Source organism: Polypterus senegalus, chromosome 14, assembly GCF_016835505.1.
Source record: "Polypterus senegalus isolate Bchr_013 chromosome 14, ASM1683550v1, whole genome shotgun sequence".
Taxonomy (NCBI): domain Eukaryota; kingdom Metazoa; phylum Chordata; class Cladistia; order Polypteriformes; family Polypteridae; genus Polypterus; species Polypterus senegalus.
Window position 1 is genome coordinate 97,754,329 of NC_053167.1, and position 18,403 is coordinate 97,772,731.

Sequence of the window (18,403 nt, forward strand, 5' to 3'; positions counted from 1 at the left end):
CTTCTGTCAATCATGGAGAATTGACTGCATCCACTGAGCAGGATCATCTCCAGACAGAGGAGCAGCTTCAGCGATAGACTGCTGTCACCATCCTGCTCCACTGACAGACTGAGGAGATCGTTCCTCCCCCACACTATGCGACTCTTCAGTTCTACCCGGGGGGGTAAACATTAACATTCTGAAAAGTTATTGTCTGTTTTACCTGCATTTTTATCACTCTTTAATTTAATATTGTTTATTTTAATCAGTATGCTGCTGCTGGATTATGTGAATTTCCCCTTGGGATTAATAAAGTATCTATCTATCTATCTATCTATCTATCTATCTATCTATCTATCTATCTATCTATCTATCTATCTATCTATCTATCTATCTATCTATCTATCTATCTATCTATCTATCTATCTATCTATCTATCTATCTAGCTCATGAGTTCTTTAATGCTTGGTATGTAGGGTGAGTGAGCCTTAAACATATGAGATGGAGCCAGATTGCAGTATATACAATTAAAAGTATTTTAAAATCAATTTAAAAAGACACAGTCAAGCGGTAAGGATACTAAGGTAAGTGAAATGAATTTAGAGGTTGTTTATGGTTAAGATTCTTGTGGCTGTATTCTGAACTAACTGTAGCCAATTCAGAATTGTTCATTATGGCAATTAGGTTTGTTTTAATTCTCTCTTTTACTACAACCTCTAGTGGGTCGAGGGTGCATCCCATGACTGAGCCTGTCTTGTGCCAGTCATAAAGTAATGTTATTGGCTGAACACACCGCAGCATAGAAAATTGCACTAACTATCAAAGAGTTGTAAAAGATGTTAAAGATGTCATTACCCACATTAAAGGAACACTGTCTCCTAAGCAAAAAGAGACTGCTCTACCCTTTCTTATATAGTTTCTCTGTGCAATGAGGCCAGTCCAACCAGTCATTGATGTGGACCACCAAGTACTTGCAGGAGAGCATCTCTACATCAACTTTCTGAATAGTGACTTGACATAGAGGCTCTTTGGTGCAGCAAAAGTTCCTTGTGGTGCTCCAGTGTTGCTCACATCCATATCAAGTCACAGTCCTTGATTCTCACAAACTGCAATCTGCGTTACAGTTAGTCTATTATCCAGGACTCCATAGTCTCATCCACCTGCATATCTCTGACCTGACCCCTTAACAGAGATGAGTGGGTGGCATTGAAGGCACTGGAGAAATCAAAAAACATTATTCTTACAGAACTGTCAGTTTTGTCTCTTGGTGAGCAAAAAACATATGGAGCAGATAGATAACTATATCTTTCACTCCAATCTTTGTCCAATAGATAAACTAATGGGTTTATGTGATCTGCCACAAAAGGACTCAAAGTCCAGGACCAGCCTCCCAAAGGTCCCCATCTTATGAGATGTAAGTGCCACTGATCTGAAGTCATTAGGTAAAAAAGGCATATGTCTTCTTTGAAAGAGGAACAATGCAGAATATTTTCCACAGCAGCAGCAGCACTTTCTGGAGTTTTGGGGCAGACTGAAGAGGTAACAAAGGATACCAAAAAGTTAGTTAGCACAAGTCCTAAGAACTATCTGGACCCTTGGCTTTTGCTGCATGTAGATTCCTCAATTGTTTCCTTATGTAGTCTTCAGTTATGGACAGCCCATACCTATGATCAGAGGTGGAATCATCACTGCTAATTCCAGATGGGGTTGCAGAAATTGTTGATCTAGTACTGATTGTGTTGGGAGACTGGTCATTGGAAGAAGGAGGAATTAAAAATTGGTTTAAGATGTTAGCTCTGTTCACATCCTCTCCAAGCACCTGAGCCATGGATTGCTTGAGTCCAGTAATTATACTCATTCCATGCACTACATCTTCCATGTTATTTTGAGTTAGTTCTAATTTAACTTTGCAAGATTCCTTTCCTTCACACAGCATTTTCTACAGCAGTTGCTGTACATCCTTCAGAGCCTCTTTGCCACCCAATTTGAATGCTCTCTTTTTCTCATTCAGGACACTTTTAAGCCCCTTAGTAATCCAGAGCTTGTTGTTTGGCAGGCAATGCATTGTCTTTGACAGCATCAGCGTGTTGACTCTAAAGTTAATGTGATGAAGTGACTCAGAATCATCCCCATGTGATTCGCTCATTATTTCCTAGCTAAAAATTAAAGTGTGTTTTGAGCTGACATAAGAGATCTAACTCTTGTAATGTTTCTTAAATAAAAGAACGTAGTCTTAGTAATATAGTTAATATGTAATCTGAAGTTTAGATCCCATTCCATATTCACATCTAACCTCTTTACTTCTAGCATGATTTGTAAAGCCAAATTATCAAATTTAGTTTTATGACCATAACTTTTTTAATTGCTGCCATTAACTAAAATTACTATTTCTTTTTGTTCATTAAAGGGATATGAATACTCATCCATTCTGTAATGCAAGTAAGACACTGATTAAGATGACTTGGAGCCTGGGGGTCATCTGGTGCTACAGATAAGTAAATTTGTGGGTTGTCTGTAGAGATATGGTACGTCACCTTGTCTTTTAAAATATTATTATATTAAAATAATCTGGCCTAACCAGAGTATGTAAATTGAGAATAACAGGGTATTGTGATCCTTGTGCTACTTTTAAAATTAATTTTCATATTAATTATCTATAATAACAACTGTTTATGTCAGGTTCTTAATAGAAGAAGACTTCAGTGTTCATTTAGATAATCAGTGTGACCACAAAACAAGAGATGTTTTTTTATCCTTCTGTGTTCTTTTAATCTCATTAAACCTGTCACTTGGCAAAAAACATATGTTAAGTCACGTTAGATTTATTTATTTCAAAGTGTCACAAAGTCCTTCGTTTGGATAACTGGTACCCTCTAGTGGAAGGGCAGTTTGACAACTTTCATATTTAGGTACTTACATCCAGGTTCAAATTCTTTTCACTTTGCCTTTTCCATTTTCTTGTTTACTTACTATACATTTTCGGAGTGTTTCTCCCACACCACCTTTATTATTAATAGTGTGCACCTCAACCATGGAAACACGAATGAAAGATTAAAATCGTGAAAATGAGTTCAGCATTTTGTTAGAGTGATTTAATTGCCATTACCCCACTTGTGTACTGGTTTGTGTACTGGTTTGCATCTGTAAACATTGTAAAAATGAGCAGATTATTAATGTCTCAAATGTCTATATCATATCACATCGATCTGAACATATCAGATTCTATCTCACCTCATTTCCTGCACATACTTACTGTGCCGAGGCAGGCCTTCATTTACACAAAGACACTGACATGTTGCAGATTCTGGACGGTGATGTATCAGACCACTACTGCCTTTTCTTTAAAGTAACAATACTTGCATCTAGAAATAAAGATTATCACATTGTTGAAAGATGTTGTTTTGATGCCACAGCTGCTTCTAGGTTTTCTAAAATTCTTAAAAGTCAGTCTGAATATAGTGCTTGTTCTATTACATCTGGAAGTGTAAATAGCAAAGTACAAATTTAAATTTTGTGTTGAGGGGTAAAGCCAACATAGCAGCCCCTGCAAAAACATCTAATACTAAAGCACAATTGAACACTGAAGCATTCAATAAAGTCAAAACACTAACTACATTTAACAGTCCACCATAAAATTCTGAGATCTCATATAGTAATATACAATACAGCAGTTAAACCTGTGAGACAGTCCTACTTTTTAAACCTTCTCTAGTACAATTTTCAAATACTAATTATATAGTAAACCCAGATCCATTAATGGGATGGTTACTGGAAGCACCAGAAGCTGAAAGTGGGGGCTGTTGAGGAATATTTAAAGAAAACATAACAACCTCAGAAATACATCAGAAATAACTTTTTTTTTTAAATTTCAGCGTGCTTAATACAATGAATTAGATTTGTTTACTGAAATAAGTTTACCTGAACTTTGTAGAATAATTAATTGGCAAAAATTATCCAGTTATGTCCTTGATCCAGTTCCAATAGGCATCTTCAAAGAAATTTCTGACATGCTAATCGACAGTGTACTGTTAATCTATCGGTTCACTGGAAATTGAAATTTCCGAAGCAGTTAAACCACTGTGTAAAAAAATATTCTTGACTGCTGCATTTTGCACAATTGTCTTTTTAATTGAAAAATCTGCAGCAATTACCATGCCTGTTCATTGTTCAAACAACACTCTCAGATAGATTCAATAAAATTCAGTCTGTATTCCTATTCGGATGCTAGTAGTTATCCATTTAACATTGACTAAAGGAAAAGGAGTAACCAACAAACAAAAGAAGAAAATAATGAATAATAGATTATTATTTAAAACACCAAACCAACAGTCAGAAAAGTGAAAAAATAAATCTCTAAAAGCAAAGATCACTACAAGCTGTGATATTTATTCTAGGATTCAGATAAAATACTCTCTTGAAAATGTTCATATTTACATCATTTGTTGATATTTTCATGAAATAAACTATACGTCCCTGCGGTGGGTTGGCACCCTGCCTGGGACTTGTTCCCTGCCTTGAGCCCTGTGCTGGCTGGGATTGGCTCCAGCAGACCCCCGTGACCCTGTAGTTAGGATATAGCGGGTTGGATAATTGATGGGATGGATGGAAATTGCACATCCTGATCACTGAGAATCCAAAGAAAGCTTTAAATGTTTAAATTGAAAAAATAAAGGGATTTTATCAGAAAAGAAGAACGACTGACATTAGGGTAAAGCTTCCCTAAATTGTGCATGGAGTCACAAGTTCATTTTTGGGCTTTGCTAATGTAAATGCTAGTCTGAAATGTAAAAGTAACCACTGATCCACTGAAGTATTTTCTTATCCTATTATTTTGTTTGAAAAAAATGAGCAAATGTAAAGCCTTGTGTTTTGCTTTCAGCAAATGCTGACAAGTCTATGTAAGAAAATTAATACATATTGAAATAAACAATTCTTTGGTCTCTTTGCTGAGCTTCCTAACAAACGGAGAATGTCTGGTCATTGGCAGGATATGGAGTTACTTAATAGGCAATGGTCTTTCTTGACACTTTCAACACTTGGTGTAAGGAAGGAAGCAGGCCACTATTCAGAAACAGAACTAAGGCAACATAAGCGTAATCTCTCTTCCTAAAGCTTCCTGTAAATGCAGTGCTTGGAGAATTGTATCTTAGTTTGTTTTAATATCATTGTGCATTTCTTTGCCATTCTGATGCAATTTTGGGCCTATGACTGAATTAATTTCTTAATTATATCCATTCATTTTTTTATCTGCTTTTTCACTTAGACAACACAGAGACTGGCACAGACACCGAAAGATCAATGAGCAGCAGTAAGGGCAAGGCAGGAACAACCTTTCTATGGAATACTAGGGCATGTAAGAAACAACCAGCCCCCCTCGTAATCAGCCAGTGTGGCTTCTTTAATGAGTCTGATAACATATCTTTGGGCTAGAATCCTTGTAGGAAGCCCAGATGAATACAAGAAGACCAAACTGTATAAACAGGAAGCTGCGAATCAAAGTAAGGTTCAAGATAAGTTATACCTTTTGACATATTTGCTTCTAAAAATGCAGCTGACTAGCAAATAAAGTTTAATATTTAATTAGCAACAACAATTAACACGAATTATCGAATATTTACAGCACTGTAAAACAATAGCCTGGATTCCCACTTCAGACTAAGCCACCATTATTCTTACTCAGACAGAGGTAATAACTACTGATTTTCTTTGAAACGTTATTATAGCTCTTAATTATAATTTAATTTCTATTATCATACTCAGTCAATCCATTGTTAAAACTAACTTATTCCAAATAAAGGTTTGAGGGTGCAGAGACCTATCCTATCAGATTTGGAATCAAGGAAGAAACCCTTAATGAGGTGCCATTCTGTTTTAAAGCACATTCATGCATAAAACAGGCCAGATCCAAATTAAGCAAACACATTTGACCTTGTGATTTGGCTAAAAAAATGTACTGAAGCTAAATAAAAAGCCAAATAGGTAAGCAGAGTGTGAGTAGGCTGAGAACTGACCCCAGGTTAGCTTCAGCTGTAGCGACTGTGTTGCTTGACACTTCAAATAAAGCCAGTGTCACAATACACAACCTCTAGTCATGAGTTACGTCAAATTGGCCAACTCCAGTCACTGATCTCATTGCCGGACCATGTCAGTTTAAACAACAGAAAATCGTTGTCCGTGTTTACTTTATCAACTGAGAGCCAACTTTCCAGCAGAGCTGTCCTCGCTTTTATTTGTGACAGCCAATAATGTGCTGTCTGACTGGGCCAATGCTGCACAAAGGGCTAACATGAGAAGTTCAGCCGCAGTCTCTGCCCTTTTATCATTCTTCCATTCTGTTTTAGTACATAAAACACAAGACTTCAGAAAGACAAGCCTTTCTTCTGTTTGCGATGTTCAAAACATGCATGTTCCTTATTCCTCATTGCTGCACTCTATATGTTACACTTCCAGATGAGCATTCACTGGTTTTCATCTCTCATGCACACAGAACCTGCCCCTATGACTAAAGAAAAATCAAATCTATTTGACTTTATTGGAGCGAGTAGCAGACTAGCTGGAGTGAGTCACTGGGTAAGTCACAGGGCCCCTAAACTGTGGAATGGTCTGCCAGCTACTATAAGAGATGCACCTTCGGTCTCAGCTTTCAAATCCCGGCTGAAGACTCACTACTTCAGTTTAGCATATCCTGACTAGAGCTGCTGATTATAACCGTACAGACTGCATCTCTGTTGTTAGTCAGTAGCACTAAAACATAAGTAACATGATAGTTATAATTTGTTATTAACCCTCACCTGTTCTGTTTCTTCTCTTTTTCTCTGTTTCTCTTCACGGCCCACCTGCCAAGTTGTTTTTCCTTCCTAAGTTAAAGTCACCCCAGATGAAGGATCACAGGAATTGTCGGTTAAATGGGTCCTTTCATCGGATTGGCCGTCTCAGCTGTGGAATGGCCAATTGGGGGAGGCAGCTTGATGACTGAGGTCTCCACGACTCTAAACAAATCCAAATTATATTATATGATATCATCTACTGTTAAATTCTACTCCATACTTGTAATATTTTTATTTTTATACTGTATTGACGATTACTTGTGTTCTGTTCTGTGTATTGTATTTTATTGACCCCCTTCTTTTTGACAACCACTGTATGCCCAACCTACCTGGAAAGGCGTCTCTCTTTAAAATGCCTTTCCCAAGGTTTCTTCCATTTTTTTCCCTACAAGAGTTTTTTTTTTTTAGTTTTTCATTGTCTTCTTAGAGAGTCAAGGCTTGGGGGCTGTCAAGAGGCAGGGCTGTTAAAGTCCATTGTGGCACTTCTTTTGTGATTTTGCTCTACCAAAAATAAATTGTATTGTATTGTATGTCACATTACACGACTGGTTCTTGGGAGTACACCACCAACTGCCTCCTACTCATTAAAATTACGTAGAGAGCTAAGACTAAAAATCACTTGCAAAGCTGCATAATTTAACTTACGAAAATACATTTTAATATATAAAGAAAGCTAAATCTTCTGTTTAATATACAGTGTTTTATTTAAAGTTTAAATATTTTCAGACATGTGAATTCAAATTTTAAATTATAATTTCATTTTTCTCATACATTAAGCATGTTTTCCAATGAGAAATGTTTGATGTAGCTAGGCCACTACAGGTAACATGGTAGGTCAAGGCTGAACAGAAGTAGTTACTGGATTGCCATTGTTTTAATGACAGGAGATGGGGTCAAAAGCAAGCTTCGCCTTTATTCTTACAAAGTCATTATGAGGTCAGCTGTTAAGAAAGTACTTTGGCAATGTGTGTGCATTTTGGAAGCCAATGTAGCTGAAAATATTATATCTGGCATGATCAGCTGTTGATAAAATTATTTCTGAGTAACACAGATTTGTAAATTGGCTAAAACACAGGAAGCAGAAGGTTATGGTGAGAGGAACCTTATGAGAACTGGAAGACGTTAAGAGTGGTGTCAGTGTTGGGGTTGATGCAGTTTTTAATGTATATATAAATACTTTGGTTAGGAATATAAGTAACAAGCTGGTTAGGTTTGCAGATGATACCAAGATAGGTGGACTGACAGCTAATCTAGAATCTGTTGAATTATTACAGAGTGACTTGTAAAGCATGCAGGCTTGGCTTGCACAGATTTGTGGCAGATGAATTTTTTTTGTAAGTAAATGTAATTTATTACACGTAGGAAGTAAATATGTTAGGTTTGAATACACAATGGAAGGTCTGAAACCTGAAAGTACTTCTTTTGAGAAGGATTTAGGACAGCGTTTCTCAACCTTTAAGTAATTGCGGCCTAAGTTTTCATAAGTTTTAATCGCGCCCCCTCTAACATTTTTTTGAAATGTAGATGCATATTTTATTATACCTACTTAACTTTTATTGACATTTATCTAACTCTATATTTATTGTTCTAGTATCAGAATGTAGTTTAAGCTAATTTGTTTTGATTTCAACAGATGTTTTTTTCATATTTATGATTCTTGTTTTCTTTTTTTCACATCTTCACGCCCCCTAGGGGGGCCCGCCCCACAGGTTGAGAACCACTGATTTAGGAGACAACATGGGCTTGACACTATCAACTTTCAGACAGTGTTCAGAAGCCATTAGGAAGGCAAACAGAATGTTAGGTTATATAGCACGATGTGTGGAGTACAAGTCTAAGGAGGTTCTGCTCAACCTTTATAATGCACTGGTGAGGCCTCATCTGGAGTACTCTGTGCTGTTTTGATCTCCAGGCTACAAAAAAAGACAAAGAAGTACTAGAAAAAGTCCACAGGAGAACAAATAAGCTGACTGCAAGGCTACAGATTAAAAAGACAAGGAAACAGGTTCAGCAAGAACACAAGGACACTGTTAGAAACTTTTTAAAGGTAAATTTCATATAAACATTAGGAAGTTTTTCTTCACACAGAGAACCATAGAAACATGGAATAAGTTACCAAGTAGTGTGTTGGATATTATTACATTCCAACCTCGATTTGATGTTATTTTGAAAGAATTAATTGGATATGACTGGTGAGGTTTGTTGGGCTGAATGGTATGTTCTTGTATAAAGATTTCTAAATTTCTTCACTACCAGCATGTAAAATATATCACGCCTAGCTTTGGTCTGGATGCAGTAGCTTAGGAGGCACAACCAACTCACTTATGTTAGCTTCACCCCTCCTAAAATTATAGTATACTGTTACATTTTATGATCCCCTGACACTCCACACACCATTTAATGTGTTTAATGTTGATTTAGACAGGTGGGAAAGGTAACTGTTTTAATGATTCATTTCTCAGGCATCCCCTGAAAGAAGTATTTTAGACATTGCTCCCAAAAGGTCATATGGCACAAACTAAAGCATGTTAAGTAGAGGTTAAAGGAAATAACAACCAAGCTAAGAGGCAAAAATATTCTTAATAACTGTAAGGATTTATTCATATACTGGATACTGCCACTTTGTCTCAAAATAAATACTTTTTGTTAAATATGGAACAACATTAGAACTAAGTACATGAAATAACTTTAAAATAATATAACATTGTGTTAAGTTTTCACTTTTTCAGCTAACTAAATTTCCTGTCAGGGATAGAACAAAAGGTGGAAATGAATGAGCATGTCTATCATTGCCCTTGTGTTATATTTAAAACTAGACTTATCATCAAAGTTTTATATTTTCCTAAAATCATAAACGTTTCCAATTGACCTTCATAGTATTAGACTAAAGTAAAAGTCATCTAAAATATTCATGCACATATTTCCAGCAGAAATCTTAACAGTTCTGGCTGAGGAAATTTTGCCTGTTTCTGGGGAGGAGTGTGGTGGAGTTATTTTAGGTGTTAGCTGACTGCTATGAAGAGAGGAAAATAGTAATAACAATAATAATAATGTAGTAAATCATAATCAATTAATGGAGGCTAATAAAATATTTTATGCAAATATCAATAAGCAGGACACCCTGCTAGAGAGAATGACAAATAAACAGATTCACAGAATACTTAAGCTTAGCCATTTGAAATGGCAATCGGTTCAGTTTAGTATAATATTTACTGTGTGTACGCAAGCCAGAAAAAAGAAGTTAGTGAGATGACACGTTATCAAAAATGTCAAAAGATTTGTTGTGAGCGGCATGGTGGTGCAGTGGTACCGCTGCTGCCTTGCAGTTAGGAGACCTGGGTTCGCCCCCTGGGTCCTCCCTGCGTGGAGTTTTCATGTTCTCCCCATGTCTGCATGGGTTTCCTCCCACAGTTCAAAGACATGCAGGTTAAGTGGATTGGCGTATCTAAATTGGCCCTAGTGTGTGCTGGGTGTGTTTGTGTGTGTCCTGCGGTGGGTTGGCACCCTGCCTTGTGCCCTGTGTTGGCTGGGATTGGCTCCAGCAGACCCGTGTTCGGATTCAGCAGGTTGGAAAATGGATGGATGATTTGTTCATTATTGCAATTTAACTGGTGTAATTTTGTTTTCACGCTGTTAATTTTAATTAGCCTGTTTTCAGTAGCCTACAAAAACTGTATTTACATTTTAACAAAAACATATTTAATATATGATGAAAAAAATATATAACATTTGTTGGCAAATCACAATTTTGGAATATTAATTAAACCAAATAATATGTATTTTACCTACTGTCAAGTTTTGTTAGATGAACAAACGTATTATTGCTCTGGTGTTACTGCCGTATTGTGTATGGTGCTGCTGCAGTGATGATGAAAAAAAGCAGAAGCAACATCCTCTGGAATAAGGCAACTATAGTTATAGCTTGTGAATTTTAGCTTGTCTTTATAGGTTTACAGGGTCATCATAGTTGTCACATGTACAGAGTACACTGAACATTTTACTTGTATGTGCTTTTTCACATGCAAAATGTCACCACTATCTGGCACTATGACCACCCTCTGACAAAGCAATGCAGCAGGGCATTGCAACTTGCCAGATACACAAAAAACCCTTAGGTTCACTTTTACCCAACAAGACCAAGGGAGATGAAATGTCTGACCAGGTCACCTATATAAAAGTCATAACTCAAAGCTTTTTGCATTCTATCTAAAGTAAGAGAAACATACAACCATGTGACAACTTTACCAGACACCATGGACTAAGCTGCTCTACAGTGTCATGTCTACAGGTAAAGTTTAAGTAGATGAGCTGGTCAGGTGGCAGTACAAGATCTGGTTGCACTTTTGATCTTTAAGATCATTTAAGATCTGCAACCCATAGTAGAACTAGAACTAACAACAGACATACCACCTGCTTCTGTGATAGGACATTGAGAAAGAAGCTTCAAACTGCTTGTCTTAGTGGACGGCAGTAGTAATCTGCTCACACTTCCTATACGACCTGACCTTTTTGCAACTGGTTTGGTCACAGCTGCCCTAAGGAATGAACATTTGTGTGCAGATGCTCTCTTGCCTTGTCTTTTCTTCTGACCTTGACTCCACAGCGCATCTTTGGACAGCCTAAATTACAAAATCCGGAGACATGACCTTCTCCGCACCAATGGCCAGCCGCTTTGTTAGGCCCTTCTGCAGGAAACAGATAACATCCCAAAAGTGAAGATTTCAAGCTCTTTGGCTTTATGTGCCAGAGTAATCATATAGTGGCAACTGCAAGAGACAAACATGCAAGATACTGAAGGACTGCAAAGTAATGTTAGAGTTCTTATTATTTTCCTGTTGTTGTATTTTTTCATATTATTCTCCATTGTTCATTGTTAATTTAAGCAATAAATGCTTACATTTTATTAAGCATTACATTTCTTTTCTTCATTAGTATACAATTAGTTACACAATAAATAAGCATACAACCTTGACAGATTTATGAATGGGTCTACACTGTAAGCTGCTTGTAATTGTTCTTTAATTGACTGATAATGACAGTTAATGATAGTGGAACTAGCCTTTTTGTTGTCATATCCATACAGAGAACATTAACTTACAGTTTTCATGAGCTTAGTTTGTGTGTTAAACTATAATACCATCCATCCATTATCCAACATGCTATATCCTAACTACAGGGTCACGGGAGTCTGCTGGAGCCAATCCCAGCCAACACTTTTAAGATTTAAATCAGACAGGATTATGCAAAACACAGTATAAGTGTAGACTCCAAAAATAAGCAGAGAGTGGCTCATTAAAAAGTTGTCTTTATTGGGGCAGACTAAAAAAACTTAAAAAAAAAACATTGTTTTAGTTCATTTTGATAATGCATCGACAAAAATGAAAAATAGCAATGGCTATAACATTCAGGTTAAGAAATTAAACACAACATGACTTCTTAGAACAACCTTTTCTTTGACGTTTAAAGTATTCTTCATCATTCATTTATAGATACATTCAGATGATACTGTACAAAAATCACAATGGTTAATATTGCTGGATTTGCAAGTATGCAGCTGCATTTTTAAAGTACATCTCATAATGTGATTCTGTTAATCTGCAGGGAGTGAGAAGAAAAAAATAAAAAACACTTGCTGGGATTTTCCACCTCCTACCAGACCATGATTCACCAGAGTGCGTACCATACCATTCATCTGGAAATGCACTATAACAAGATAAGGGATATTTCAATCGAGATATTAAGTCTTCCCATAAGTATTTCACTGCTCTTGATGATTAACAGCAAGTCGTTTTAACAAAACAGTCCAATGAAATATGTCAGTGGAAGAAATTCCTGTAATTGGATAACTGAATAAAGAAGATTGTGCCCTCCAATAATAGGTTTCATTGTTTACAGAGGAAGAAGGCCAAATAGATAGATAGACAATCCTTAATTTATCTCCAAGAGAAAAATTAACACTTAAAATCTAGAAGCAATCCATAAAATTAACGGCAGAGATGAACATACTGTAGCAAACACTTTGTGTAGGAAACAATAGTTTACAAACCTTTACAAAGTCTTTGTTTAACACTGATGTTACAAACTGGGCTTTTGGATGGCAACTGTGCCCGGCATTTTCCCATTCCAGACAATTCCTAATTTAGTTATCACTACTAGTGAATGACCGTTTTTGGGATTTTATTTTCACAAATAAATGACATTTTGTAGGTTAATTTAACTTGCTTGTGAGGATTCATTAGTTGTAACTGAGCATGGGAAAGGAGCTATTTAAATTAAATGTTTATTTATTATTAATTACCACTTTTACTCTTAAAATGCTGCTTTGCATTTATTTGCTTATTTCCTTAACCAGGTGCAAATTAACAGTAAGAGGCAATAAAAACGTGAATGAACATCCAATGTTATGTGTTTGTACAATAACATTCTTGATTGCGCTTGATCCAATTCAGGGTACAGGAGTTGGGGCCTACCCTGGCTACAATGGGAAAAAGACAGAAAATCGGCCTAGACAGGCCCCAACCACATACAGGGTGGTCCAGACCTAATTATGCAGATCCAGATCATCTGGATGACTTTGATTTATGCAGGGACGATTCTTCATGACGTCAGTTCGCACACTTCTCGATGGTCCAGGATTTTTCAGGTGATTTTCTATGTAATAAACTTTAATAAGTTATAGCATAATTATGATTACATAATTAGATCTGGACCACCCTATACACAGATTTATATACTCACACAGAAGAGGGGCCAGTTTACCCAACACACATCTCTGGGGATGTGAGAGGTGAGAAGTCAAGCAAAATGACACCTTTTATTGGCTAACTGAAAAGATTACAACATGCAAGCTTTCAAGGCAACTTGGGCCCCTTCTTCAGGCAAGATGTAATACAGAAACTGGAGTACCCTATGTTTATATACACACTAGGACAGATACAGCATTGGAAAACCTTTAAGTGAGACATCAGAAATGTAAAAAATGAATAGAGCTCTTAAGGCTAAGATTCATTTAGCAAGAGAGGAGAACAATGTATAGTCAAGATTTTTGGATAAGACAACTGTCCAACAAAGTCTTTTGATGTTTCTGATGAGTTTTTCAATACAATGTGGGTCTGTAGACAGGTTATCTGGGCGAGTCTGAGAGATGCAATCAATCCTCTGTTTAAACCATGTTATAATGTGTTACATTTTAGCATGAGTTTAACTTCCCATTCTTTTCTCTCTTGCTGTGCGTGTGAGGAAAACTAGAATGCCCAGTACAGAACATGAAAGAGCAGTGCTACTCACTGTGCCAACCTCTCTCTGTCCAACATATTTTAAAAAAGCAATAAATAAGAAGAAGGTTGTGAACTGAGACATGCTAATTTGCTCTTGTACCAAAACAAACAAAAAGCTACAATATTAGAAATTTCTAATATGGCAGAATGGGACCTCAAGTAAGCCATTCAATTAAATCACAAGTTGAATTAACTGTGAGGTCTAATCAAGGAACTGGTGGGTATTTGACACCCTTGGCTTAATGTGAAGGCACGCTAGATCGAGGTTTGCCTACTCCCTAAGTAAGGAAACGAAATGCATATAAAGGAATAAATTAATGAATAAACATATTAATGTAAACCTTATTCAGAAATACAGCTCATCTTTATTGTTTCTGTAATATTTATTATAGTTATTCTGTAAATGAGAAGCATACAGTGGCCATTGTACTTTACTTCTTATCATCAGACCAGGTGATGTCATAATCCTTGTACACAGTCTTCAGCTTTTCAACAGTGACTGAATGATCAGCTTTGCCATATCCCTGAAAAATACAAAATAAATTTGTAACATAAAGATTATTTGTATTGAATTGTACATGAATCTGTAAATAAAATAACATGAATATAACATTCTCAAACTTGCTTAACCCATTTCATTGTCATGGGACAGTTATTAAGAATTCTTTAATGAAATACAAATGCAAGCATCTAATAATGTGTACCATTGTTCTCTTAATCCCTTTATTTTTTAGTTAAAATAATCAATAGCAAAGAAGGGGGTATATGCTGTCTTTTGGAGATTTTTAATTTTGAAATGAATCATCCTTTCTTTATATTTGCTTTATATGTAATGTTTTTCCACCCATTTCTACAATACATGCATGTTTGAGAAATCGATGACTCTAATTTGGCCAGTATGGGTGTGCTTTATGCCTTATTCTGCCAGGATAGGTACCCAGCCTCGATGACCCTAAACTGGATAAGCAGAATAAAAAAACAAATAAATTGATGAATAGATTAATAATTAATTAAGTGCTTTTGTATAGCATATTTCTAACCTGCTCAATGCACTTCACATAGATGATAGAAATTCACTTCAACCACTACCAATGTGTAGCCTCCACCTGCAATGGCAGCCATTTTTGCACCAATACAGTGAGTAAGATGGTTAATCAGCTAGAAACTGCGCATGATTAAGGCTTTAGTGGTCAATTCAACCAGGACATCAGGGTACACCCTACTCTTTTCAAAACATGTCTCTGCATTAATATGACCACTGAGAGTCAGCACCTTAGTTTTACGTTTCATCTGAAGGGCCGCACACATTTTTATAGCACAGGGCACTGACGCATTGGGGTCCACACACAAACCACACAATAAGCCCCCCAATGCCCCCGCCAACATCTCTTTCGGCAGTAACTTAAACTTCTCCTAGATGGTCTCCTATCCAAGTACTGCCCAGGCTCGAACATGCCTAGCTTTAGGTGGGTAACCTGTTCTGAAGTGCAGGTGGGATGACTGGTTTCTAAAGTAAATAAGTGACCTAAGGAAAAAAAAAACACAAAAACTAGTTGGTCACTTCATTTAGCAAAAGTAATCCAAATACTCTGGACGCAGAATAACAGACTGCTTTTTGGAAAGTAATATATTCTCGATTTCCAATCACTAATATACACAATGGTGCCCTGTCCACGGTTTACTCCTGCCTTGCACCCTATGCTGGCTGGGATAGGCTCCAGCAGACTCCCACAACCCTCTTCACAAGAAATTGACTGACTGACTGCCCAGCAACACGAATAGATGATACAACCTTTCTCACTACAGTAATATCTCACAATATACAGTAGTTTGGAATAAGGCAGATTTGAAAATGGATGAATGGATATTCTGCTCAAATACATTTCATTAATGCACACACTCCGCTTTTCAGAAGTACTCACAGTAGATAGACCAAACACCTTGATTTTTTTTTCTTGGCTGTTATGCTCGATCTTGCCGCCTCCAAGACAATTACATTCCAATCCTAATTTTTCTAGCTCAGGATTTACTTTTTCAAAAATGTGATCTATAAAAAAGAGAAAAAAAAAACACGATTAATAAAATATAGTGAACTAAACCGTTGTACTCCGCAAACTGCTGACCTAAACGGAATATAAAAATAACAGATTGAATAAAGGCATTAAATAATGGAAATGTACATAAGTTGCAATTAAGTGTTAACGTTTCAGAACCGACTTTCTGCCATTATCAAATGTGCTTAAGTAGTACAATAAGGTTTGCAGTTAGACCTTTGAAGAGAGTCGACTGCAAAATATGAAATTCAGCTTTACATAACGTGTCATCTTCTTTAATTAATTGCAATTATATTTAGCGCTTAGCCAAATAAGGTTATGCCTTTTATAGAAGTGTAATAACATGCTACTGTAATTGATGCCAATACGTTGAATTCCGTGGTAACGTCTATTACACTGTGTCCCCTGAAAAACTTTTTTTTTTTACTTTTATGTATTTGTTTTATAGTCAAAATGTCTCGGCATTCAGTTAAATAGGCAAAAACTGGCAACAACTGCACTTTCAACTCGTGTTACATCGCAGGGATTGGGCCAGTCGACTTCACGAGGAAAAACTTACTGTGAAACTCGGCAGTCTTTGTACCTCTCACTATATCTTTGGATTGTGCGCCGCCCTTGACCGTTACTCTCAACAGAATGTATTTAAACACCCCGTCGGGATCAATATCTACATCTGCCACTTGTCCCAGTAGCTCTGCCATCTTACTACGCGATACTGAAAGCGCCGCTCTCACACAGCTGCCTGTTAGCCGTCTCATGTACGGAAATGACGTTAGCAGATCGGGACTGTACTTATAAAAGGAAAAGGTGGTTTCATATGATTGCGGTAATTTATAGTTCAATCATTAAAAGAAGTGCGCGTTTATTTCATTGTTTATATTGGCAGAATATATGTACTTAAATAACATCACTATAATATCGATTACAGCACGGATCTTCAGTATAAGGTGACCTGATATCAGTATACTTAACAAAGGACGGCCTCTAGCTGGTTAAACTCAGGCTTCTACAGTGCCAGCACAATGGGGGAAGAAAAGCAACATTTAGCAAAGCGAACATTCCGTATTCTTGTGTGGTTAATTTTTAAGGAATTATCTCAAATGGTTATGCACAAACATTTTTTTTTGTATGGACACATTTCATGTCAAAGGCAGAAATACAGTATTTAATCAGCGCTTGCATTCAGATGAAGTGCTTGGCATCCTTCATAGTCACTGACACACTGTACGGACTCAATAAGGTGGTGTTCTTTGAATACTCCAGCCAACATTTCTAATAAGGTTGAATACTCTGCTCTGATTGTTAAACTCATACATGCTCTGATTGTTAAACTCACACATGCAAACCACAGTCAGTTTTCTTCTGGGAATCCCGAAGATGCACTAGAGTCCTTGTTAGTCATCGCATAATGCTTAGCCAACAGCTCTCCTGTTTGGGCCAGTTTGCTAAAGATAAACACAGTGGGAGCAGAAGCCCCCAAAGCTCCCACTCCTAGGTGGGGTAAAATATCAGAATTTGATGATATTTAGGCATTTCCACTAAAATATAAGGATATCACTAAAATTGGTTTAAAAAATGAAGAGGATGAATTTCGATTGTTAACAGTAACAATGAGATGTCTGGAGCTGCCATTTGTTTGCCTTTGTTCTTTTCAGATCTGAAGAGAATTGTTTCAGTTGAATGAAATGTGAACTGATTGATGATGCCATATTTTAGAAGTAGCATTTTTTTAAACAACCATTTGATTCTGATTTTTATCTTGTGCATGTATAAGTGAATAAAACAAAATGAACACTTAGGGGGATTTGCCACTGCTCACTTCGCTTGTCAACCCCCGGGCCGGCACTATATGCAAGACACTTTGCGGTTCTGCTGCTCACGTATGGGGATGCGAATGTACAATTTAAACAGATTGTTATTTTCATGGAAATTATTACATATGCATAATAGAACTAACTATTTTACATTACAGTGAGTAATTAACCATATTAAAAGCAATAAAACATAATAATTTGAAAGTAAATTATGTTTCATGTTGCGTTTGAGTTTTTCGTTGCGTTATACGATTTCGTTCTGTTTGGCTTGGAAATTAACAAGCAAATATTTTTTAAAACTTACATTTTTACTGTTAAATTTCAGTAAAAACATTTTTTTAAATAAACTTTTTGTCAATATTGCATTGAATTTTGATTCTGATTTTGGAGTTACATCGTGACAATGCAACATATAACTGCCCATGAGAGAATTTTGTTTCTTTCTCTTTAAT

General features: G+C 36.5%; 1 protein-coding gene across 1 annotated transcript; it reads right to left on the reverse strand.

Annotated features, from left to right (window-relative positions):
- Positions 1-14,413: 14,413 nt before the first annotated feature.
- Positions 14,414-16,890, reverse strand: si:dkey-51e6.1 (uncharacterized protein LOC558617 homolog). Its single transcript, XM_039735756.1, has 3 exons — positions 16,697-16,890; positions 16,006-16,130; positions 14,414-14,607 (listed from the first exon to the last, which is right to left on the reverse strand). Exons 1-3 carry the CDS (start codon positions 16,836-16,838, stop codon positions 14,515-14,517), a joined length of 360 nt encoding a protein of 119 aa, XP_039591690.1. The 5' UTR covers positions 16,839-16,890; the 3' UTR covers positions 14,414-14,514.
- Positions 16,891-18,403: the final 1,513 nt, after the last annotated feature.